Here is a 22,318-nt window from a genome sequence, read left to right as displayed (position 1 = left end):
TGTGCGCTTGTACAATGTGCATTGAGGCACAAGGATGTAGGGGTCACTGTAGTTGCCACCACCGCAAGAGTTAACGCTGTTGAGATGCCACCATGTCAGAGCCTGAGCTGCCAGTTGCCACCAGAGCTATTGATGCCACATGAACCAGAGGTACTGTCAACAGAACCGCTCACAAAAGCCTCAACCACAGTCAGGCCCATTCCAGCAAAACTGCCAGAGCCTGTGGTGCTAGAGCTGGCAGATCTGCTGCTGACATAGCCAACACTTCCAGAGCAACTGATGCCACCAACTGAGCTCCAAGATTGGCCACCTCTGCTAAAGCCAACTAGCCTATCAGAGCCACTCTACCTATTTCTAAAGTAAGGACAATTTATGCTTTATAAATTCCTAATAAATGACAATTAAAGGCTCAGTGTCAAATGAACTGTACATCTTTGTAATCTTATCTAAAAAATAAAATTACTGTAAAGTTTAAACATTGCAGAATAACAGGAGTGTCAAAATAGGACATAAAATTGGATAAAAACAACAATATAATAATTTAACAATATATTATGAAACAACATTATAATGTTATTTAACGAAGTTTATTCGTTTATTTTAGTTTATTTTAGTTAAGATTTAGTTAAGATTGCAAAAAATTATTTTTCATTTGATGCAGATTTATTTATGTGTCTTTAAATGATTAGAAATGAATAAAGTCGTGTTTTTCCCCTGTTTAGAAGATATCTGAGCCTTTAATTGTCAGTTATAAGGGATTTATATAGCATAAATAGTCCTCACTTTAGATTAGGTCACAAAACTGGATGAAGTTAAATTACTAAAGCATTTATTAACATACAAATTAACTATTAGTATATGCCTGAATAATAAGATATATAAATTTAATTTGAATGGTTTATTAATCATTTACTTATGCATTCTGAATGATCTTTAAAAGCCACAAAGTACTCTCAAATAATTGGTTTGTAAATGATACAATACTTAAGTATTGAAAAAATTATTATTGACAAAGTATGAAAATACAATCATTAAGCACATTATTGATGTGCTTTTAAATCAAGAAAAGAGCATTTGTATCTGTAGTTACAAACTGCTTACTAACATCTGCTAATGTAGAGTTAATGCTTAACAAATAATGAATTAAATTAGCTAATGATTAATAAATAATTCATAGCATGTAGTTATTATAAAGTGTTACCAAAATGGGTATTATTTATTTATTTTTTATGGGAGGGCTCTAACAATGAATATTATTCCTGTCCAACTGATTATTCTCATTTTCTGGTCAGAAAAGTACATTAAAGGTAAAACAAAAGGTACTGTGAGAGGAATCAAATTATGATCAATTTTAACTAGTTTTTAGCATTAAATGAAAGCCATATTTGAAAGCCCAGCAGAACATATGTTGGTCCCATTTGCAGTTATTAAACATCTAAACTCTAACAGGTATAGTTCAATATACTTGTGCTTCAGTTGATTTTCATCTGATATGCAGATTCTGTGCAGTGTAGGGTAAGTCACTTTGAAAAAGGTATTCATTACTAACTATTACTAATTATCATTTAAAAATAAATACAATTTTATTTTAAATAACTTTTTTATTCAATTAAAAACTTAATTACTCAGTAAGTCATTTATTACTCAATATTATAAAAGAAAAATCCACGAATCTCAAAGCATAGACAATAGAAATAAATCTTTTAATTCTTTAAATTTGAGTCTAACGGGACCTTTCAGTTTTATTAAACATTATATATTTCAAATATTATCAAATTTGACACCATATTTCATACAGACCATTAAGCATGTGTAGTTGTTGGACAAATGTAACAACAAATTATACACATTCCTATCCCACTTCTCTGAATGATGCCTGATATTGTCAGAATCAATCATTCAATTTAACGTTATATTTGCTGTAGTCTACGGAGGAAGGTTTTGGCCGAACCAGACGGTGATGGAAGTGCAGAGGATGGATTGGATGACAGCCGAGTAGAACTGTACGAGCAGCTCCTGTGGCAGGTTAAACTTCTTCAGCTGACGAAGGAAGTACAGTCTCTGCTGGGCTTTCTTTACGATAGGGTCGATGTGAATGTCCCACTGCAGATCCTGAGACATGGTGATGATACTAGAATGTGATGATGAACATGGAAATGTCTGATCATCTTGAGTTGCTTGTTATATCAGTTCCAGTACTGACTGATCTAATGTATTGTAAAGTGTCCTATAGAATATATGAACTAACACAGAGATTTGTAAGTGCTGTATTCATATATAGACCCATAATCTTATTTATATACTTATTTTATAGCTCAAATACTCATTTGTTTTCTTAAAACTTTCTCGAAATCTTCCTTCAACACACCCGTGCTCAGAGAAGCTGCACAGATTTCTTCAGCTCCAGTGTTGTCTCGAGGACACGCCCACAGTCAGGAGAATCTCATGAATATTCATGTCAGCGCCATTTCAGGATATACCTGTAGATCACACAGGTGTGTTTTAGTTAAGTGAAAGAGTGAAAGAGATCAGATCGTGTTCCTGTACTTCTGCATGTGAGTTTAACACTTCTACATTACTCTTGTTTGTGGAGATGATGAAGGGTTTATTTGTGTATAAGCGTGTTTATAAGCGTGTTCATAGTCTGCTCCTGAAGCTCAAAGCCTCAAACCAAACACGGTCATTTTAACAATATAATGGGTTATTTTTATCTCTTGAAAGTGTTTGTACTCTTCTATATCAGGGTGACTCGATAAATTTACATCATTCAGCACAAATTAAACTTTAAACAGTCACGAAATCGAAAGTGAAAGCAGAGCTTACATAAACAGGAAGAATGCGGATGTATATATTTCAGCAGCGGCGGGTAAGACAGACGCTCCTGGTGGGAAACACTTTTCAAATTGTAGCCTTCTAAAAAGCAGGGTTTGACAATAAAGATAGCCCAGTATGCATATGTGATCTTAGAATCGAGAAGCAGCAGCAGGACTGATAAAAACAGCTGTCTTCACGCGAGCAAAAGAAAGATCACTCACGCGCACAGGTCATGTGATGCGAGCGGCTGTTTACAAAGCGTGCGCGCTCCCGTTTTCTTCCGCAAAGCGACCGTGCCTGGAAACTCACCTGGTGCGATTTGCTCTCTTTAAACTCGACTGGACAAAAGGTGATGCTTGTGAATCTGCAGACCTGCTGCTTTCAAGAGCTCCAGATTTAAAATAAATGTTTGGTTTACTTGTGATCTGGGACCTTTAGCCAGGACAATTAAAGAAAAGTTTTGTTAAATAAAAAGAGCATGTATACAGCTATATTTAGCTTATTTTGACACATTATTTAAAATTTATGGCTAAGAAATAATTATTTATTTTTGTTGTGGTCAGAGATAGGAGTGGGACTTTTCAGCCCTGGAGTTTCAAGCCTTAGACCGGCCCACCTCAGTTCACTACTGACTATATTAAAATCAGGTCATTTCCAGTTCAGTTTCTAATGACACGATCACGTCTTTTTCAAGGACACTGCTGCTTATAAGATTAAAGGGGAGCTGAATCTCCAACACTATTCTTTACAACAGCACAACGTCTTTTCCTGCAATATCTGAATATATATTCTGTGCTAAATTTTTTATAGATATCCAGTCCTTTATAACGGTGGTCACACAAAAAATAAAATATGTACACCTATATAAGTAACCCAAACAGTATTACATGTCTTAGCACTAAAAATGAAAATAAATGACTCAGGTGATGTTTGAACTCCGGTCAGCTGCGTCATAATGAAACGTGCTGACCACTGGACCACAATGGCTTAAGCATTTACTCTCCTTTTTAGATTTCTGATCAAGGTATGTCAGATTTATTTCAGTTTTTCTCCTTTGGTTTGGCTCATTTCCTAAAACAGGAATTACATTCTCAAAACAACATGGACAAACCTCCAAACCACTTGGCCATTGTTCACAACAGAGCTGAATTTCTCATTCATTTCATCAAATTGCAAATGTCTAAGTTCATCTTTGCACATGATTAAGTACAGATAGCCGACAGTTTCCAAGTGAATAGATCTAGTTGATCTAAACTGATTTGTAATTCTCAGTCTAATGGTCTTTCTCTCCAAAACGTGTCATCATTATTACACTGTATAAGTCATCACATGCACAATAGTCTGTTCAATTGTCCAAATCAGTCAAGACCATAACACCATGAACACCATACAGTAGGTGAATGCTCGGAGCATTTGATGACAGTTTATTACAGCTCTCTACTCTTTTTGCTCTGATATATGGAAGATGCTTTGTGTGTGGTTGATCATTACATTAATAAAGGAATGACCATTTCCCTGGCAGTATGAGTGCAATGTGTGACATCAAACCTTGGAGGCTACTCGTACCCTTATATCCTGTTTCTGTTTTCAGTTTTATACATTGTCGGCTGGACAAAAACAGTACAGTAAGCATTGTCAGTGAAGGACTGGGCTGAGACTGTGAGGTGGACATGAGGGATGTTTTAGTGGTGCTTTGCCATGATGACCGAACATCTGAACATTTTGACTTGCGGTGCTCACACAAAGCTGAAGGGATGAAGCGTTTTGGGGGCACTGACTGTTTAAATGAGAAGATCATGTAGTTTTGACACACGAGTGAAACGTTCGGGGAAAGATATGAGCTTTTGTAAGTGAGCTGTAGTGTTTTGCCAAATGACCTTAGAGTTTTGAGAATGTCATTTCTGTTTCAAGAAAAGAGTCAAACCAATGGAGAAACACTGTAATCTAGTGAACCAGCAGATCTTCATTGAGCAGGTGTAATATTCATTAATAATAATTATTCAAAGTCTTTCACTGAGGTGGCGCTGTTTGGGGTGGAATGATGTCACGTCATTAACCTGCAGGCTGCATTTTCCCCATGGGGCTGCGAGAAAATAAAGAAAAAGAGCAGAGCTGCAGCAAAATAATGAATAAAAAGAGTGAGGCTGTGCTCAAATAAATAAACAAATTAACAAAAAGTGTGACTGCTGAGAGTGCAAGCAGCTAGAGACACCGGCCCTCACGGCCAAAAAACATACCGGCCCACCGGGAATTCTCCCTATAAGCCAATCCGGGCCTGGTGCTACACTACAACCCATTTGCTCACACACATCAAGCAAGGTCATACACAACACAGAAAACAGTGAAATGCATGTGGACATCACACAAAATCTAGATCAAGTCATTTTAGCATGTTAAAGTCAGATTTATGCATATAAAATATATTATCCTACAACAAAATCATGGCTAGTGAACATGGTGAATGGCCAGTAATGTTGGAGATCTACTAGCTAAAGTGGCTGGTGATGAAAACAGTTAATGTCAAGCCCTGCGTGTGTGTATATATATATATATATATATATATATATATATATATATATATACATCAGGTCTGTTTCAGTGCGGTTTTGTTAGTGAAGTGAGCATTGATTGCTATAAAGTATGCTGTTCTTCCTCTCAGTATATTGTCATCTCCAGGTGATGGTCAGCGGCTGATTGTTTCCTCAAAGCTCTGCTAATGTCTGCATTGGTGTTTTAGCTGCAGTATGACAGAGGAGCGAGTAAAGGACTCTCTCTCAGAGAAACACAGGTATTGACTCTGTTTTTACACCATTATTTCAACACTTTCTCTGAAGAACAAAGACCGACAACAATGCACTTATTTGTGTTGCTATTGCCTGATCAAATGATGGACAAAGCTTCAGTTTACAGCTTCAGCAAATGTGTTTAGATCATTCTAGATAACAGACAGCTCCATCTGGTGACCTGATCAGACAGACCTTCAGTCAACTATTAGTGCTGAATTAAACTGAACAAATCTGTCTGATAAACTCTTGTAAAGGAGACTGAAGTTTGTCCTGCAGTTTGTTCCTCTGGTGTGTTTGTGTGTTCAGTGTGAGATCAGGATCATGTGTGTCCAGCTCTGTGTCTCTGAAGAGTGACTGCTCTAAAGAAGGTCATCCACCAAACTTCAGTGAGGAAACACCATCATCTGCACAAAGGTATGTTGTGTTGTACATTACTGCTCAATTATGGACTTTTAGGATTTGTTAAAACATTTTATTATATTTACACAACACTTTAAAGGCTCGATAGATAAGAAACACAAGAGCAGTGTTATATCATTTTCAGACTCTTTTGAATGTCTTCATCTATACTCCTGATAAGGACAAATATCTGACCATTACACATTTATCTGCTGTCTATGACTTTAGATAATGCATCTGAAAACACTCTGGTAGTGAAATATCCTCTTTGTCATATAAAGTTATTAGTAACACACGCCAGAGGATTGATGTTCAGCATCTATTCAATAAAAATCCCAAAGATAAGGTGAAGATCAGAGCAGACTTAGAATAATCCAAGGAACAAGATGGCAGACATGGCAAAACTATAATCCCCAGAACAGAGAGACAGAGATGCCTAATTTATTAATGCAATGTAGAAACGAGCGCAGATATGAGCGTAAACATCAATCCATGACCATGTTCATGTGTGATCAATGAAACATTCTCATACAGATGAGCTAATCATACAGAATGAAAGCTGTTGTCATTTCACTATCACACTCTTAACTGTCTGACATATACACATGTACACTATTATTATTTTCTGTGGCTCTTTTTAAAGTGTTAATGATTAATGTTCAATATTGGGTGTGTTAGCCTAATGAAAGTGATCTTACACCAAACTCCCCGTTAGCCACGTTTCCAGCTATTATTAGACCTGTTTCAGACCTGTTTAATATAGCCTGATATCAGGCCCGGATTAAGAATTCAGAGGCTCCTGGACACAATGGGCCCTATCATACTCTCGGTGCAATGTGGCGCATGGCGCGATGCAATACTTGTTTGCATGTTAAGGATATATATAGGATATAATAAGAATATATATAGGATATAAATATAAAGGATTAAAATATTACAAAACATATTCTCTGGCCTACATAAATATGAAAAATCACTGCCTTCATGCTTTCTTCATCTCAGGAGGCTTTTTCAGTTCATTCATAACAATTTGCTTTTGTATATTGTTATTATTATTACCAGTATTATTTATTATATCCATATTTATATTTTAGTTTAGTTTAGTTTGACTTTATTAATCCCCGGAGGGAAATTCACGTCACAGCAGAGCTCTCCATACTAAAAATAGATAAATAATTTACATACATATAAAAACAATAATAAGATTACATTTCATACTGCACACCTTGGTTCCAAAAACAACGAGTAAACACTTGTACATATCTAATATCTAATTGAAGTTCAGCACAATTCATCTGGTATGACTTTGGTTATACAATCTGATCACTGTTGGTAAAAAAAGACTTCCTGTATCTTTCTCTGTAGCACCGGGGTTGAATTAATCTTTTACTAAAAGAGCTTGCACACGCTTGGACTGTATCAAAAAGGGGATGGCTATCGTGGTTCATTATACTAACAAATTTGTCCAGCATTCGATCCTGTGCAATATTTGTTTTATTTAAAACAAGCTTAGATTTGCCCACCTGTCAGGTTTTAGACCAAATGGGGCACAGCATGTGTTTTAGGATATAACTTAGGTTTTTGAGCACACTTCGTTATTATTGATCATTTTTTCTTTTGCTGGAAATTAGAACTGAATTTAGAAATAGTTTTGAAACAAATCTTTGCGCTTAACAAACTGAATTAATTATTTATAGGCTAATTGATGTCTGTGTGTAAAGGTTTCCTTATGCATGAGAGCGAAAGTGAAAGTAGATCATTAATCTCTCATTCTCACGCAGTAGATGCTCTGTTTAACAGTTTTCTGTTAAAAAACTGTTAACTGTTTGCTTGTGAAATGCTCAGTTTTTCCACTTAGACTTACTTTACGTCCTGTAAATAGCAAATGCGCTTATGGCACGATGCAGCTGGCTCTTAAAGGGAATGGGAGATGAGACTCTGATTGGTTTATTCTCAAAACACACCTATAACTCATTAAGAAAATAAAGTCAACCTTTTTAGACCATGCATCACGGCGCAAAGTGGATTTTCCCGTTTGTAAATTAGCAAATATGGATTCTGACACGCCCTGAAAGCGTTTGCGCCCTGCGCTTTCCGTTTTGTGCATGGACTGTCAAAATAGAGCCCAATGTCTTGTTGGCCCCCTACCTAGACCCGCACCCCTATAGTTGAATAAAAAACTTGATTAATACAATATTTTTAAAAAATAAATTCATCTATAATGTATTGCCCACATGTTTACAATTAAATGTTAATCAAAGGCAGCAACATCAAAGCTCTTCATCAGCCGTGTGGCTCTAAACGTTACTTGCTTTGTGTCAGCCTTTTTAATTTAATAAATATGTATTTTTGGAGCCTTGGTGTTGCCGCCTTTGATCAACATTTAATTTGCACTTTTTGCTGTTTTTTGGCTGAGCACCCAGTTAAGAGGGATGTGCGTGCTTTTGTACAGTTTTTTCCATGTTTAAAATAAAATTAGGTAAAATCTTTGTAGACTAGAAATAATTGTTCTGTAAATCATTTAACACATTTAAAACACACTTTAAAAAATAAAATACCAATACAACTAATGAAAATTAATGGATTTAAATATACTTGTTTAAGTTCACAGAAGCAGTATTAAAAAAAAAAAAAAAAAAAAAAATATATATATATATATATATATATATATATATATATATATATATATATATATATATATATATATATTTAAGGGTATTTTTAAAAGTAAAACTTCTACAAACTTATAATGCATCTGATTTGGCTATAACACCTCTTCAATCCAGTTCTGTGAATCTGAGTCCTCCATAATACACACACTTACTAATGATTCCTATTTCTTCATGATGAAGAGTAGACAAAATCTGATATGTAGTGGGGGGAAAATGGATTTGAACAAGGTTTATGATCGATCACATCAAATTATGTCGCCAATTGCTTTACGAGCTACGCCACTCACGCTGCTGTCTGCTGCGCTCTTCAGTCATGATGTCTCTGTCAGTCAAACGGTGATGGGTTGTAAATCGCTTAACTAGCTTATTCCAACGGTCTGCGCTATTTACACTTATCCTAAATAGACGCTGCAAAATCTGCATTTTCCCCCCTCGCAGGGGCCCCAAGTGCAAACGGGCCTCTAGGTCTATGCCCATAATGCCCATTGGTTAATCCAGCCCTGTCTGATATGAATGTAATGAAAAAGGACAAATCACATCAAAACCTCTCCCTTTCCTTGTCATACTGTAGACAGAAATAAAATAAACACCAGCTGTCTACGCTATTATTCTTTCAGACATCCAAAAAATGAACACAACCTTACAATACAACACTAGTTAGAGTATTCCGCAAGTTCAGAGACTCCAGTTGTGAGCAAATAATGAACAGTTTGAAGTGTGACACAAGTAATGCTTCATTAAGTCCACTGAACACTTAAACTAATCTAACACACATTCAGCTGCTCTAAGAAGAGGCAATACAATTGAGGAATAAAGTTATAGCACTAGCAAATAATTAATTATTCATAATTCCCTATGAGCTAATTGTGTTACAAAGAGACAATCAGGAGCACAAGGGCTGATGGGAAATGAAGTCCAGGAAGATAAAACACTGTGTCCTCTAGTGTTCATAAGAGAGACTGCAGCAGGTTTTGACGCTCCTTTTCTTCTGGTGTGTTTGTGTGTTCAGTGTGAGATCAGGATCATGTGTGTCCAGCTCTGTGTCTCTGAAGAGTGACCGGTCAAAAGAAGATTATCCTCCAGACTTCAGAGAGGAAACACCATCATCTGCTGAAAGGTATTCAGTGTTTTACATTATTGCTCACACATTAACTATTTTGAACATCTTATTTGAACAATCCAATAGAGAGAGCCCTTCCTGAATGACATTAGTGGCTCATTAAGACATTTACAGACTTCTGGTGGCAGATTTAGTTTCTAATCCTGTGACTATTTTCAGTAAATCATCATTTTATATTTCCATGTCAATTTAATGCGCATATATATATATATATATATATATATATATATATATATATATATATATATATATATATATATATATATATATATATATTAGGTTAGGTTACTTTATTTATACCCGAAGGTAGATTTGATTTGCAGTCAATAGTCCTCATCTTACAACAGTGCCACACAAAGCAACTCACACAGTAACAACAACAAATGCGCATTAGGACATAAAAACATAAACATAAAGAATAAATAAATAATCACTTTAAGTGTCCACCCCCCTCCCCCAAGTAAATATTTAAAATGATTTAAAATATACAGGTCACTGAAACATCTCTGCTTAAGTCTTATTTAAATGTCTAATGGCTGCTGGTATAAAACTATTTTTGTAACGTTTCGTTTTACAGCTTAATACTAGAAACCTACGACCAGAGGGAAGGAGCTGAAACTCTGAATGTAGGGGATGAGCAGTGTCATTTAAAATTGAATTTGTAATTCTCTTTAGCTGCCTAGTGTACACAGCTTCTAGATTGGCTAGTGACACCCCGGTCAGCTTACTGGACCACTTAACTATTTGATTTAGTGAATTTTTATTCTTGACAGAAAGATTTCCAAACCATGACACCAGAGCAAAGGATAAAACAGATTCAAGAAAGGCGTGATAAAATAGATTCATCATCTGTTTATCGATATGGAAATAATTTAACTTTCTCAAGCAAAATAGTCGCTGTGAATATCGATTATTCACTTCAATTCAAGTTCTTCATCATCGTTTCCTCACTTGTGGAATATAAAAGATGTTTACAGCCAAAACTGTTCAATAAATGTGTCTGAATACAGATTTGAAAAATAATCATAGCTATTGCTAAACTTAAAAGTTTTTTGTAATAATAAACTGTAAAATCAATATATTTCTGTCTACAGCTACTTTCTGAAGTCTTTCAGTTGCTGAACTCAATAGTGACGTGTGTTTAGTGTGTGATTTCTTATCTAGATTTAATACGTGATGCAGCAGTGGCTCTACAGAATGTTGTTTATTTTCAGTGTTTGCAAGATATATGTCTGTATTTGGGGGCAGCACAGTAGCTTAGTGGTCAGCACTGTTGCCTCACAGCAAGCAGCTCACTGGTTCAAGTCCTGGCAGAATCAGTTAGTGTTTGTGTGTGGAGTTTGTATGTTCTCCCTGTGTTGGCGTGGATTTCCTCTGGGTGCTCTGGTTTCCCCCACAAGTCCAAACACATGATCTATAGGGAAATTGATCAACTACATTGGCATTAGTGTATGAGTGTGTGTGAATGAGTGTGTATGGGTGTTTGAAGGGCATTCGCTGTGTAAAACATTTGTTGGAATAGTTGGTGGTTCATTCTGCTGTGGCAACTCCTGATAAATAAGAAACTAAACAGAAGGAAAATGATTGAATGACTGAATATCTGTATGTGTTTGCCTGTAAATGTGTTATTACAGTAGTTTTATCTGTTAACAGTGTTGAATATGAGTCAGCAGATTCAGGAGACGAGACTCACAGGAGACACAAGAGCTTCACAGACAATCTCCAGTCGATCTTCCAGGTAGGAAAAACTCATTTTGAGTCATAAAATAAGTGAAATAGCAAAAAGCTGCTTTCTAGTTATCACAACTTGTTTTGCTTTTATTTGTTTATGTAATAATAATAATAATAATAATAATAATAATAATAATAATTATTATTATTATTATTATTATTATTATTATTATGTCTTTCTGGAATAATTTAATGTTTCTGCTTCATCAAAGATGATGCACTAGACATGCATACCGTATCTTCATATCACATTATCTGCAGGGATTGACTTTGGAAAGAATAGTAAATCACTTGCAGAAAGGACACATTAAAGCATAAGCAGATCTTCATCATTCTTCATCATCTCATTCATTCATGCAGCAGCTTATTTTGAGCCATACAGAACTGTGCTTTAAAATGGTGATGGTTGAGGGAATATTATTGTTAACAATGAGATAGTTTACATGATATATAATAATGAATGTACATTATTTATGTGTAGGGCAGAGTGATGCATCCAATATTAGCGATAATATTGGAATAATTTTGACGACGATGTAAAATTTTTTAAATATCACCCATATTAATTATTTTAATATTACGCTCCCCTTAAGCATTACTGTGTGCACTGGAGGCGTGAGGTAGGGTCTTATTTAACACATTTGTGAAATGCAGACTGGAGATGACAAACAGCACAGTAGAAACAGACGGGAGGAGATGATGAATTAGTCCCCAATAGAAACACACTCTGTAATTTCAGGATGGTCACAAAACACTCTTAAAATAATCGTCATGTGATTAGCCCGCTGATGAGAGTTCTGCTTTGCACTCTTCATACAGATTTCTAAAATAAAGAGCTTTTGTTTTCTAAATGAGTTTGCTCCTGAAGATTCAGCTGTTTTCTCTGACATGTTTGCCAGTCATGTTGACAGAAGACACAGAAAGAGGAACGACTCCCTGTCAGTTTCACTCATTTTACAATAACTTGTAGTTTCAAGAGTTCACACTTAGCTGATGATTTACAAAGCTTATTTGGCATACTGTCCCGGGAGAGAGCCCCGAGCTCAAGGGCTCCTCGAGCCCGGGGCTTCCTCCCGTTGGCAGAGCGAGAAGGGAGCCCGAGCTCGGTGGATCTCAGAACTCCCCTGCTGCTGTAGCTAAGGGAACGTAAGGGATTAGACAAGCTTGATTGTTATGTATGTTGAATGCCTTTGGATGGTGGAAGGAAACCGGAGAACCCGGGGAAAACCCACGCGGACACGGGGAGGACATACAAACTCCCCACAGAAACACCCACCTGTCCTATGGAACTAGGGCCGGCAGTATTCTTGCTGTGTGGCTCGCAGTGCTTACCACTGGACCGCCGTGCCGCCCAATCACAGGTAAAGGAGAATAGGGGAGGAGGGGGGTTTCTTCCAAACGAAGATAAAGTGAACTGAAAACTGAGGCTATTTATAGTGGCTTAGGGCTCATATGATTGGAAGATTAGTGATTAGCAAATGCGAGACTGGCCGTGATAAATCATAAGCACGTGATCCTCTCGAAATTAGTTTATGAATAAACTTCACTTAGTTGTAATCATGAATGTACACAACTAAAAGTGATAAAAACCTTTACTGTTCACATCTGTGTTTGTCCCATTAACATGATCAAAATGAGTATTTCAGCTCTTTTTATGGAGATTGACATCATATATCTGGTGTGCATTACTCACTAATAAATCAACAGACCAGAGTCAATTTCTCCATATATCAGTGTAATAGACGTCTAAACACAGATGGCTTGGTTAAAACAGGACTACTTTGTGTGTAGGACTAGTCTCTTAAACATTTTACTCAAAGAATGTGATGTGTTTTGATGTGATTTTTGTCTTTTGTAGCTGTGAAATATCTGAAATCATTCAGCAGTAGTGATGGGTAAAGGGGCTCACACACCGGATGCGCCTCTCGGGACCACAAAGCACAGCACGGCCACACACAGATTTCTATTAGGGTGCCTAGCTCTGACTCAGGACAATTAATATTTCGATTGCACCCTCTGAATAGTTTTATTTTAATGTGAATTTGTGCGTCTGGTGTGTGATACTTCCAGCTGTTTGTGCTGTGTCACAGCACTGAGTGGGGCATCTGGTGTGTGACTCCCTTATGTGTAATGTGCTCAAAACCTGCTTGGATGTACTTTAACTGTGTGTTTATCTGAAAATAACCTTTGAATGTTCAGCAGCTAATCAGAATCAAGCATTTAACAGACTCATAGTATACTGTTTTTTAATGTATTTTCATTTCTTGACTAGGTTGTGTATGAACAACTGTGTGTGAATTAATATTTTGCTTAAATATTGTTCTTCTCTTTTCTTCACTCATAGAATCTTGAGAGTAAAATGATCCGATTTCTGAAGAACGAACTGGAGAATTTTAAGAAAATCTTACAAGAAGAAAACAGAGAAGAGTTCGTAAAGGAGTTTAATGAGAACAGATGCATTATCACAGAAGCAGCTCTTGATCTCACACTCTTCTTCCTGAGAGAGATGAAGCAAGATCAAGCTGCTGATAATCTCCAGGGTAAGAGACTCATGGCTAGACCCACACGAAACCTGCAGATTTCCACAGATGTTAAGTCCATCATCAAGTCTATTTATTTACTTTTTATTTTGTATGTAAATTTATATTCATTAGGTTACTTAATTAATTTCAGTAATATTGTTGATTGATATGAAAATGTTCATATGATTTATTTACAGTGCAGTTTAAAGTGTCATGTTTTCTGTTCTTTAGTAGATCTGTTACATAAGAGTCTTGAGCTTTGTTTACCAATTAAGTGGATCTAATTGGATTTGTATTGTTAACATTAAATATAATTATTTTATAAGTTAAAAGGTTTTTTTCATATATTATGTTTTTAGTTATGATACTACACAATTTTCCTCAGAAATAGGAAAAAATAGTCTGTAAGTTCTGTCTGGCCCTACTCATGGCGATCTGTCAGACTGACACTTACAAATAGTTCAAGACTAAATCTCTCTGTTTCTTTGCTCCTGTGTTTAGATGAGCTGTTCTTCATTAATCAGCTTAAATGTAGCCTGAAGAAGAAATATCAAAGTGTGTTTGAAGTAATTGCTCAGCAAGGAGACTCCACACTTCTGAATACCATCTACACAGATCTCTATATCACTCAGGGTGCGAGTGAACAGGTCAACACTGAACATGAGATCAGACAGATTGAAGCTGCTTCCAGACGTCATCAGTCACTAGAGATACAGGTTGAATGCAAACATTTGTTTGAAGCAGCTGAACAAGACGAGCAGATCAGAACTGTCCTGACAAAAGGAGTTGCTGGTATCGGGAAATCAGTCTCTGTGCAAAAGTTTGTTCTGGATTGGGCTGAAGGGAAAGAAAATCAAGACATCAGCTTCATATTTCCTCTTCCATTCAGAGAGATGAACTTAAAGGAGAAAGAAAGACAAAGTTTAAAAGACCTCATAACTCAGTTTTTCCCAGAGACTGAAGTACTGGACCTTACAAGAAGCACACGATTCAAAGTCCTGTTCATCCTTGATGGATTGGATGAATGTCGTCTTCCTCTGAACTTTGCTGGTAATGAGACGTGTGGTGATGTATCTTCAGCAGTCTCTCTGGATGTTCTCCTGACGAACCTCATCAAGGGAAATCTGCTTCCTTCTGCTCTCATCTGGATCACCAGCAGACCAGCAGCTGCCAGTAAGATTCCTGATGACTGTATCGACCGGCTGACAGAGATACGAGGATTCAATGATGCCCAAAAGGAGGAGTACTTCAGAAAGAGACTCACAGATCAGAATCAGGCCAGAGAAATCATTGATCACATTAAACAGTCAAAGAGTCTCTTTATTATGTGCCACATCCCAGTCTTCTGCTGGATTTCAGCCACTGTTCTCCAGAACATACTGAAACTGAAACACAGGGCTCATGCTGAAACACTGCAGGAATCTCCCAAGACTCTGACACAGATGTACACACACTTTCTCCACTTTCAGATCCAGCAGAGCAGAAGAAAGTATGATGGAGAAAACACAGCAGATGTCTCCTGGGATCCAAAGCTCATCCTTTCACTGGGGAAACTGGCCTTCCAGCAGCTGGAAAGAAACAATGTGATCTTCTATGAGAGCGATCTGAAAGACTGTGGCATTGACGTCTATGAGGCATCGGTGTACTCAGGCATGTGTACCCAGATATTTAAGGAGACAGGATTTGTTCTTCATACCATGTACTGCTTTCTTCACTTGAGCATTCAGGAGTTCATTGCAGCCCTTTATCAACATCTGGACAGTGAGAGGAAGCGTGGATTTATTTTTAGACAGAAAAGCAAAAATAAATGTATGATTGATTTGCTGAAGACTGCAGTGGACAAGGCTCTGGAAAGTGAGAATGGACATCTGGACCTTTACCTTCGCTTCCTTCTCGGTCTGTCACTCCAGTCCAATCGACAACTCTTACGAGGCCTGTTGACACAGCAGGATGACAGAGACCAGAGCAAAGAGGAAATAATTGCCTACATCAAGCAGAAACTTGAAGGGAATCTGTCTCCAGAGAGATCCATCAATCTGTTCTACTGTCTGAATGAACTGAACGACCAAACTCTGCTGAAAGAGATTCAGTCTCACCTCAGTAGAGGAAGTCTGTCATCTGCTCGCCTTTCACCTGCACAGTGGTCTGCTCTGGTCTTTGTGTTGTTGACCTCAGAGGAGGAGCTGGAGGAGTTTGAGCTTCAGAAATTCCAGAGATCAGATGAGTGCCTCATCAGACTATCAGCAGTCATCAAAACCTCCAAAAGAGCTCTGTAAGTCAAAGTCCTTTTGCTTTCATCTGTAGAAGTCCATCTATTAGCCCAATGATGAAACTAACAGCATGGTCGAAGGTTAAATGCAAATAAGCCTTTTTTAGTGCTTCTGAAAAAAAAATTGTGTTATTTATTAGAATTTATTTATATTCGTTTTTTAGCTCCTAATTTAATCTGACTCCAATTTTAAATGACTGTCAAATTTAAACGGTATTTCAATATGTAAAAATGAATCAAATTCATCATTTATGACTCAATTTAGAGTTTTGATTTATATCTGTTCCCATACTCTTCAGTTATACGTTCATTAGGGACCAAACGTCGCTCAGACTTTCACACCCGGGTTTGCGTGTCTTCTCATGGACAGTATGTCGACACTCTAAAGTTAGTCAGAGGATGTAGGGTTAGCTAATACTTTAATAGTCTGGTTGCAAACTGCTCACTCATCCTAAAAAGAGTAGTTGATTTAGCCACTTCCAGACAACTTTCTAATTTCAGCGATTTTATGATTAAAGATCTCCATGCTGTCGTGTCAAAACTGCTCCGTACAGTCAAATGTGTCTTTAGAATCAAAAGTGTAATCATGTTGAATCATAAAGGTAGTGCAGACTCCACTTAATCTACTGGGCCCGGTTTTTCAAAAGTAATCCACTAGGATTTTGGATAAGGGATTGGATCAAATCTTGAAAATGGGTTTTTCAAAAGAAAAAACGGATTACATAATCGGATTAGATCACATAATCCAATCTTGGTTTTGATCCGGATCAAACCTTTAGTTTGGGTTTTTCAGACCTTTTTTGTAGGAGTTGGATCCCTTTGATCCAAAAAACCTGGATTAAACTGATCCCATCAGAAGGGTGGATTTAGCGTGGATTTCATGCCCAAAATGTAATGAAAACTTAATAAAAAAATTATTAAATAAAACTATATTTGGATAATGCAGTATCTTACGAGATATACTATTTATTCACAAGTATTATTTTAATTGTTCATCTGTCAGGCTATAGTAATTATAAGCTTTAACGTATTTAGCCTTTCAGTATAGGCCTACAGCAAAATAGAAAGAGTTTGGCCTCATGAAATAATCCCCCAAACAGCTGTCAAAATTGACCAAAAACAATACATTTTATTCTGTTACTAATTGATATATCTATATCTATATATATATATATATATATATATATATATATATATATATATATATATATATATATATATATTCATCACAATGGAAAATATTTTGTGTTTAGACTATTTATTAGTGATCCATGATTACAGAATAACAAAACAAAAAATGCAAATTAATTGCAATGCGTGATTTTTGAAATCACTTTTAACAATTGTAAAAAGAGACTGGGCTGAAGTTCAGCTTCATCTGGCAAAGGAACAACTGACTCTGACCAAACTGCAGCAAACCAAGACCACATTTGAGATCTGCCTCCTAAAGAATACGGTCAGACAAGCTGCTCCCTCCACATCAGATGAGGAAGTCTGACATTATTGTGGAGGTTTCAACATTGTCTTTTTTTTATTCAATACATCTATGTTTGAAACTTATTATAAATATCCTCAATGTACAGTGTTGTAGATCTCAGATAAGCGGACTGCTGAAAGAGGATGGGGTGCTGTTTTACTTGCTTTTATTATTTATTATTATAATTATTTTATTATTTATCAAATTTTGTTAGTTTTCATTTCAAATAAAAATAAAGTTATATTTACCCCACACTGGCTATTCTACTTGTTGCTCTTTACATAGGCCTATCTATCCACCTACATTGTGATTGAGCACTGGTTATCCAGATTTAGTGATCCTGAAAAGTTCCTATCTGGATCAGAATGATCCAATCCAATGTTTCTTTGAAAAACTGGCTCAAAAAGTAAGCTGGATTACGTGATTACGGATCGCAAAAACAGGATTACTAAATCCAGATCAATTTTATCCGGATTAAACATTTTGAAAAACCGGGCCCTGGATATAGATTAAGAATTATATATATATAGATATAGAATTTAGAATGATTTAAAACTTAACATTTTATTTGTCAGGTAAAATAGTATTATGCTAATTACATAATAAAATCATCAGGAAGCCAATTCAGAAATGAGACTGTAACAAAACAACATCCATTACTCAAAGATAAATCAAAGACTTAGAGATGCATACCTGACCAGAGAAGGGATAGTTTACCCAAAAAGTAAATTTACTAAATTTCACTAAATCTTAAATGGTTATAAACCTTTCTAAAACTTTGTTTCTCCTGTTGAACATAAAAGAAGATGCCTACCATGTAGGTCAATGGCTGATGGTTTTCAGCTGTCATAAAAAGACTATTTTCTGTTAAATGTGATTAAAAATATCATATAGGCTTGGAACCACTTGAAGGTGAGTAAATCTTTGGGAGAACTATTGTGGTATTTAGTATAGATTTGTAAATAAATATCAGCCGGACAACTCTGCTTAGCTCCACACTACTTCACTTTTATTTCTCTTCTCTCCCTCTCCCTTACACACACCTCTCCTGACACCTAGTGGTCACAAACAGTAGTAATAGGACTGAACATTAAACAACACAACATTTTCCCCCTTTTTTAAATTAGCACTAGGGAAGGTGTTTAACAACCACTCTACCAACTGAATTCACCAATTTATCAGTTGTGAGGTTAGACTTAACCAATATGCGTATAATAATAATAATTATTATTTCAGCAACGATACAAACTTAAGCATAACTCCACTGTGCATGTAATAAGAAAACAAAAACCAATGTAGAATTACTATTCAACATGTAACCCCTTAAGGCTTGCAACTTTATAACACTGATATAGCATTGCTATAGTGAGGAATGTGCATGCGTAAATTGTTCATGTTACAAAGTCTTTGTGCCAAACTGGTGGCCGTCTGGTTCGAGGATGTTTCTGGTTTTCAAGTGCAACAACTGATTTAGAGGGTCCCGTAGATTCATTATTAGAGTTGCTTTGCACAGGACATGGTGACAGGTGAACAGCGTTCCAGACTTTTCCATCATCCAGAATATATGTGTCTTGGCTTTTTTTTCCCAACACCATACGTGGTGAACTGAATTTCCCCCTGCTCTTTTTTACATGAGTGGGTATCCTCACACGCACTTTGTCACCTGGTTGTAAGGCAGATGGTTGTGCAGCCCGTTTTTTGTCAGTATATATTTTGACTCGAGCTTGTCGCGCCTGAACATGAGCTCGCACCGTAGCGTCGGTACAAGCAGGAGGCCTAGTGGGCAGAATGTCCAAGTTCGTTCTAAGTTTGCGTCCCAGCAAGAGTTCACTAGGAGCAACGCCTGTGGTGGCATGAGGTGTAGTACGATAGTGCAACAAGAAGTCCCTCACTGCCTTTTTCCATGGCTTTCCTTCCAAGCTTGCTGTTTGAACCCAATCCTTCAGGACACGGTTTATACGCTCCACAGCACCATTAGCTTGTGGAAAGTACAGGGAAGTACGCACATGCTGGATATTCCTGTTTGTCAGAAACTCTGCAAAAACCAGAGATGTAAATTGCACACCATTATCAGTCACTATTTCCACCGGGTTACCAAACCGGCTGAATGTTGTGGTGAGATATTCAATTACAGTGGTAGTAGTGACATTACTGGTGAAAGCTATCTCTGGCCACTTACTGTAGTAGTCAACTAATGTGAGTGCATACCTGCAATCCCAGGTTCCTAACTAAAATGGTCCTACAATGTCCAATCCAACCTTTAGCCAGGGTGCGACTGGAAATGGTACAGGCTGGAGAGGAGGTGTATGCGTTTTCGCACTCTTGTCATGAGCTTGGCAAATCTGACATTATGCAATAGCAGACTGAACTGAATTATCCATGCCAGGCCACCAGTACAAGTCACGGAGCCTCTGTTCTGTTCTAACAATACCCTGGTGGCCCTGATGAGCCAAGTTAATTAGGGACCCACGCATCGCTATAGGCACCACCAAGCGGTACGAACCTCTAAAGACCAAGCTGTCTTGTGCAGCCAGTTCATCCCTGATGTGAAAATATGGTGCCAGCTCAGGTTGAAGGTTTTTCTTGCTGTTAGGCCATCCTGTAAGTAGAGGCAGTCGCAATGCTGACAATTCTGGACATGCAGCGCATTCCTTGGAGAACCCTTCCAATGAAAAAGCACGAGGTTCAGCAGAAATAAATGCTACCATGTCAGGTTTGATAGTAGAGTTAGTGTCCTCACAGGTAGGTAAAGGCAGGCGTGAGAGACAGTCTGCTGTGACGTTCTCAGAACCCGGCTTGTAGGACACCTCATAGTTCAAGCAAAGAAGACGGGCAGACCATCTTGCAATGCACATTCCAGCATGACCCATACCCTTAGTTGCAAGCAAGGTAGTTAAAGCTTGATGATCCATTCTAAGTGTGAACCATCGGCCCCATAAAAATGTTCGCCACCGTTCCACGGCCCACACGCAGGCCAGTGCCTCTTTCTCCACAATGAAGTACTTCCTCTCAGCTGTTGAGAGTGTGCGAGAGGCGAATGCAATAGTACGCTCAGAGCCCCTAATCCATAATCTGAGGCGTCACAGGTTACCAGTGTATGCAAAACTGGGTCAAAAATCGCAAGGGCCGTGCTGTTAACAATGAGCTCCTTTAATTTCTCAAAGCTCCTCTGAGCACTCTCAGTCCAACTGAAGGATCCATGTTTCTTAAGCACGCCCTCATAGGCTCTACCTTTGAGGAGTAGTTTGGCACAAACCATGAATACCAGGATGTCAGTCCAAGAAATGAACGTACTTTGGCTGCATCCGTGGGGGTTGGTGCTTGCAAAATAGCCTGGATATGACAATCGTTGGGTAGCAGGCCTTGTGCCGTGATAGTATTTCCTAAGTAAGGAAGGCTTGTGCAGCTGAACTTGCATTTATTATGATTTAGTGTGAGTCCTGCACGTTGTAATGCCATTAACACAGCCTATAGGTTGTGATCATGTTCGGCTGGTGTGCGTCCATACACAATGACATCATCTAGATAATTCTGAACTCCTTGAAGGCCTTTCAATATTGTAACCCTTATTTTTTGAAAAGCGGCTGGTGCTGAGGCCAGTCCATATGGGACCCGACGGAATCTGAACAATCCTTCATGAGTTATGAAAGCCGTCAGATCTCTGCTGTCCTCGTGAAGTGTCACTTGGAGGTGTGCATTGTTTAAATCAATGCTTGAAAATATGGTGGCTCCCCTTAACTCAGTAAATAAATCCTCCATGTGTGGGAGTGGTTGGCTGTCAATTATTATTGCTCTGTTGGGCTCCCGCAGGTCCACACATAAGCGAATTTCTCCATTTTTTTTCGTAGTCACCACAATAGGGGACACCCACAGGGAAGCATCCACCCGTTCAATAATGCCTTCAGGTTGTAAGCGGCAAAGCTCTTGAGAAACTGCATTTCTCACTGATAAGGGGAGTCTGCAAAGTTTTTGTTGTACAGGCTTTACTGAGTCTTTTATTTTCACCTGGTGTACAAAGCCTATAGCACAGCCAATGCCCTCTTTTGTTGTTGTCTTTATTTGTTTCACTGTAGTAGTAGGAGTGGGTGGAACCAATTCATTCCCCGCAGTGTGAATATTTAAGCCAGAAACTAAGTCCATACCCAGTATAGGGGTGCCTTTCCCCACAACATAGATGCTAGTGCTTGATACAGCATTACCATAATGCACCTGCACCGATAGACATCCAAGTACAGGCAGTGCTGCTTTTGAGTATGTCACCAATTTCAGTTGTGGGCGTCGTAACAGTGAAGAGCTGAAATGTTGTTTATAAAGGTGATGAGGAAAAATAGAGACAGCCGAGCCAGTGTTGACGGTGAGCTCAATCGGCACTGGGCCTAGTTCGTCTGTTTCAATGTTTACAGTGCATTTTATTTTATCACAGAGTGACTTCCCTTCCACTTCAAGTACATGCACAATTTCAGGGACCTCCATCTCTGGAGCATCAAGTAATTGGACTTTTCTCAGAGCGGCAAACTCTTGCAAAATG

General features: G+C 37.7%; 2 protein-coding genes across 2 annotated transcripts in view; one reads left to right on the top strand and one right to left on the bottom strand.

The window, feature by feature from the left end:
• Positions 1–22,318, bottom strand: part of LOC137491476 (tripartite motif-containing protein 16-like) — a 157,370-nt gene that overhangs the window by 25,937 nt on the left and 109,115 nt on the right. The window lies entirely within an intron of this gene.
• LOC137491252 (NACHT, LRR and PYD domains-containing protein 3-like) overlaps positions 2,467–22,318 on the top strand; it is a 41,845-nt gene continuing 21,993 nt past the window's right edge. The window contains exons 1-7 of the mRNA XM_068220410.2: positions 2,467–2,555; positions 5,491–5,602; positions 5,907–6,014; positions 9,681–9,788; positions 11,445–11,529; positions 13,867–14,062; positions 14,546–16,316. Of these exons, the coding sequence (XP_068076511.2) occupies positions 5,559–5,602; positions 5,907–6,014; positions 9,681–9,788; positions 11,445–11,529; positions 13,867–14,062; positions 14,546–16,316 (2,312 nt within the window). The 5' untranslated portion in view covers positions 2,467–2,555; positions 5,491–5,558. The remainder of the gene's footprint in view (positions 2,556–5,490; positions 5,603–5,906; positions 6,015–9,680; positions 9,789–11,444; positions 11,530–13,866; positions 14,063–14,545; positions 16,317–22,318) is intronic.

Source organism: Danio rerio, chromosome 4 (assembly GCF_049306965.1).
Source record: "Danio rerio strain Tuebingen ecotype United States chromosome 4, GRCz12tu, whole genome shotgun sequence".
Taxonomy (NCBI): domain Eukaryota; kingdom Metazoa; phylum Chordata; class Actinopteri; order Cypriniformes; family Danionidae; genus Danio; species Danio rerio.
Note: the sequence above shows the minus strand (reverse complement) of the source record. Positions and strands in the feature narration are given on the sequence as shown.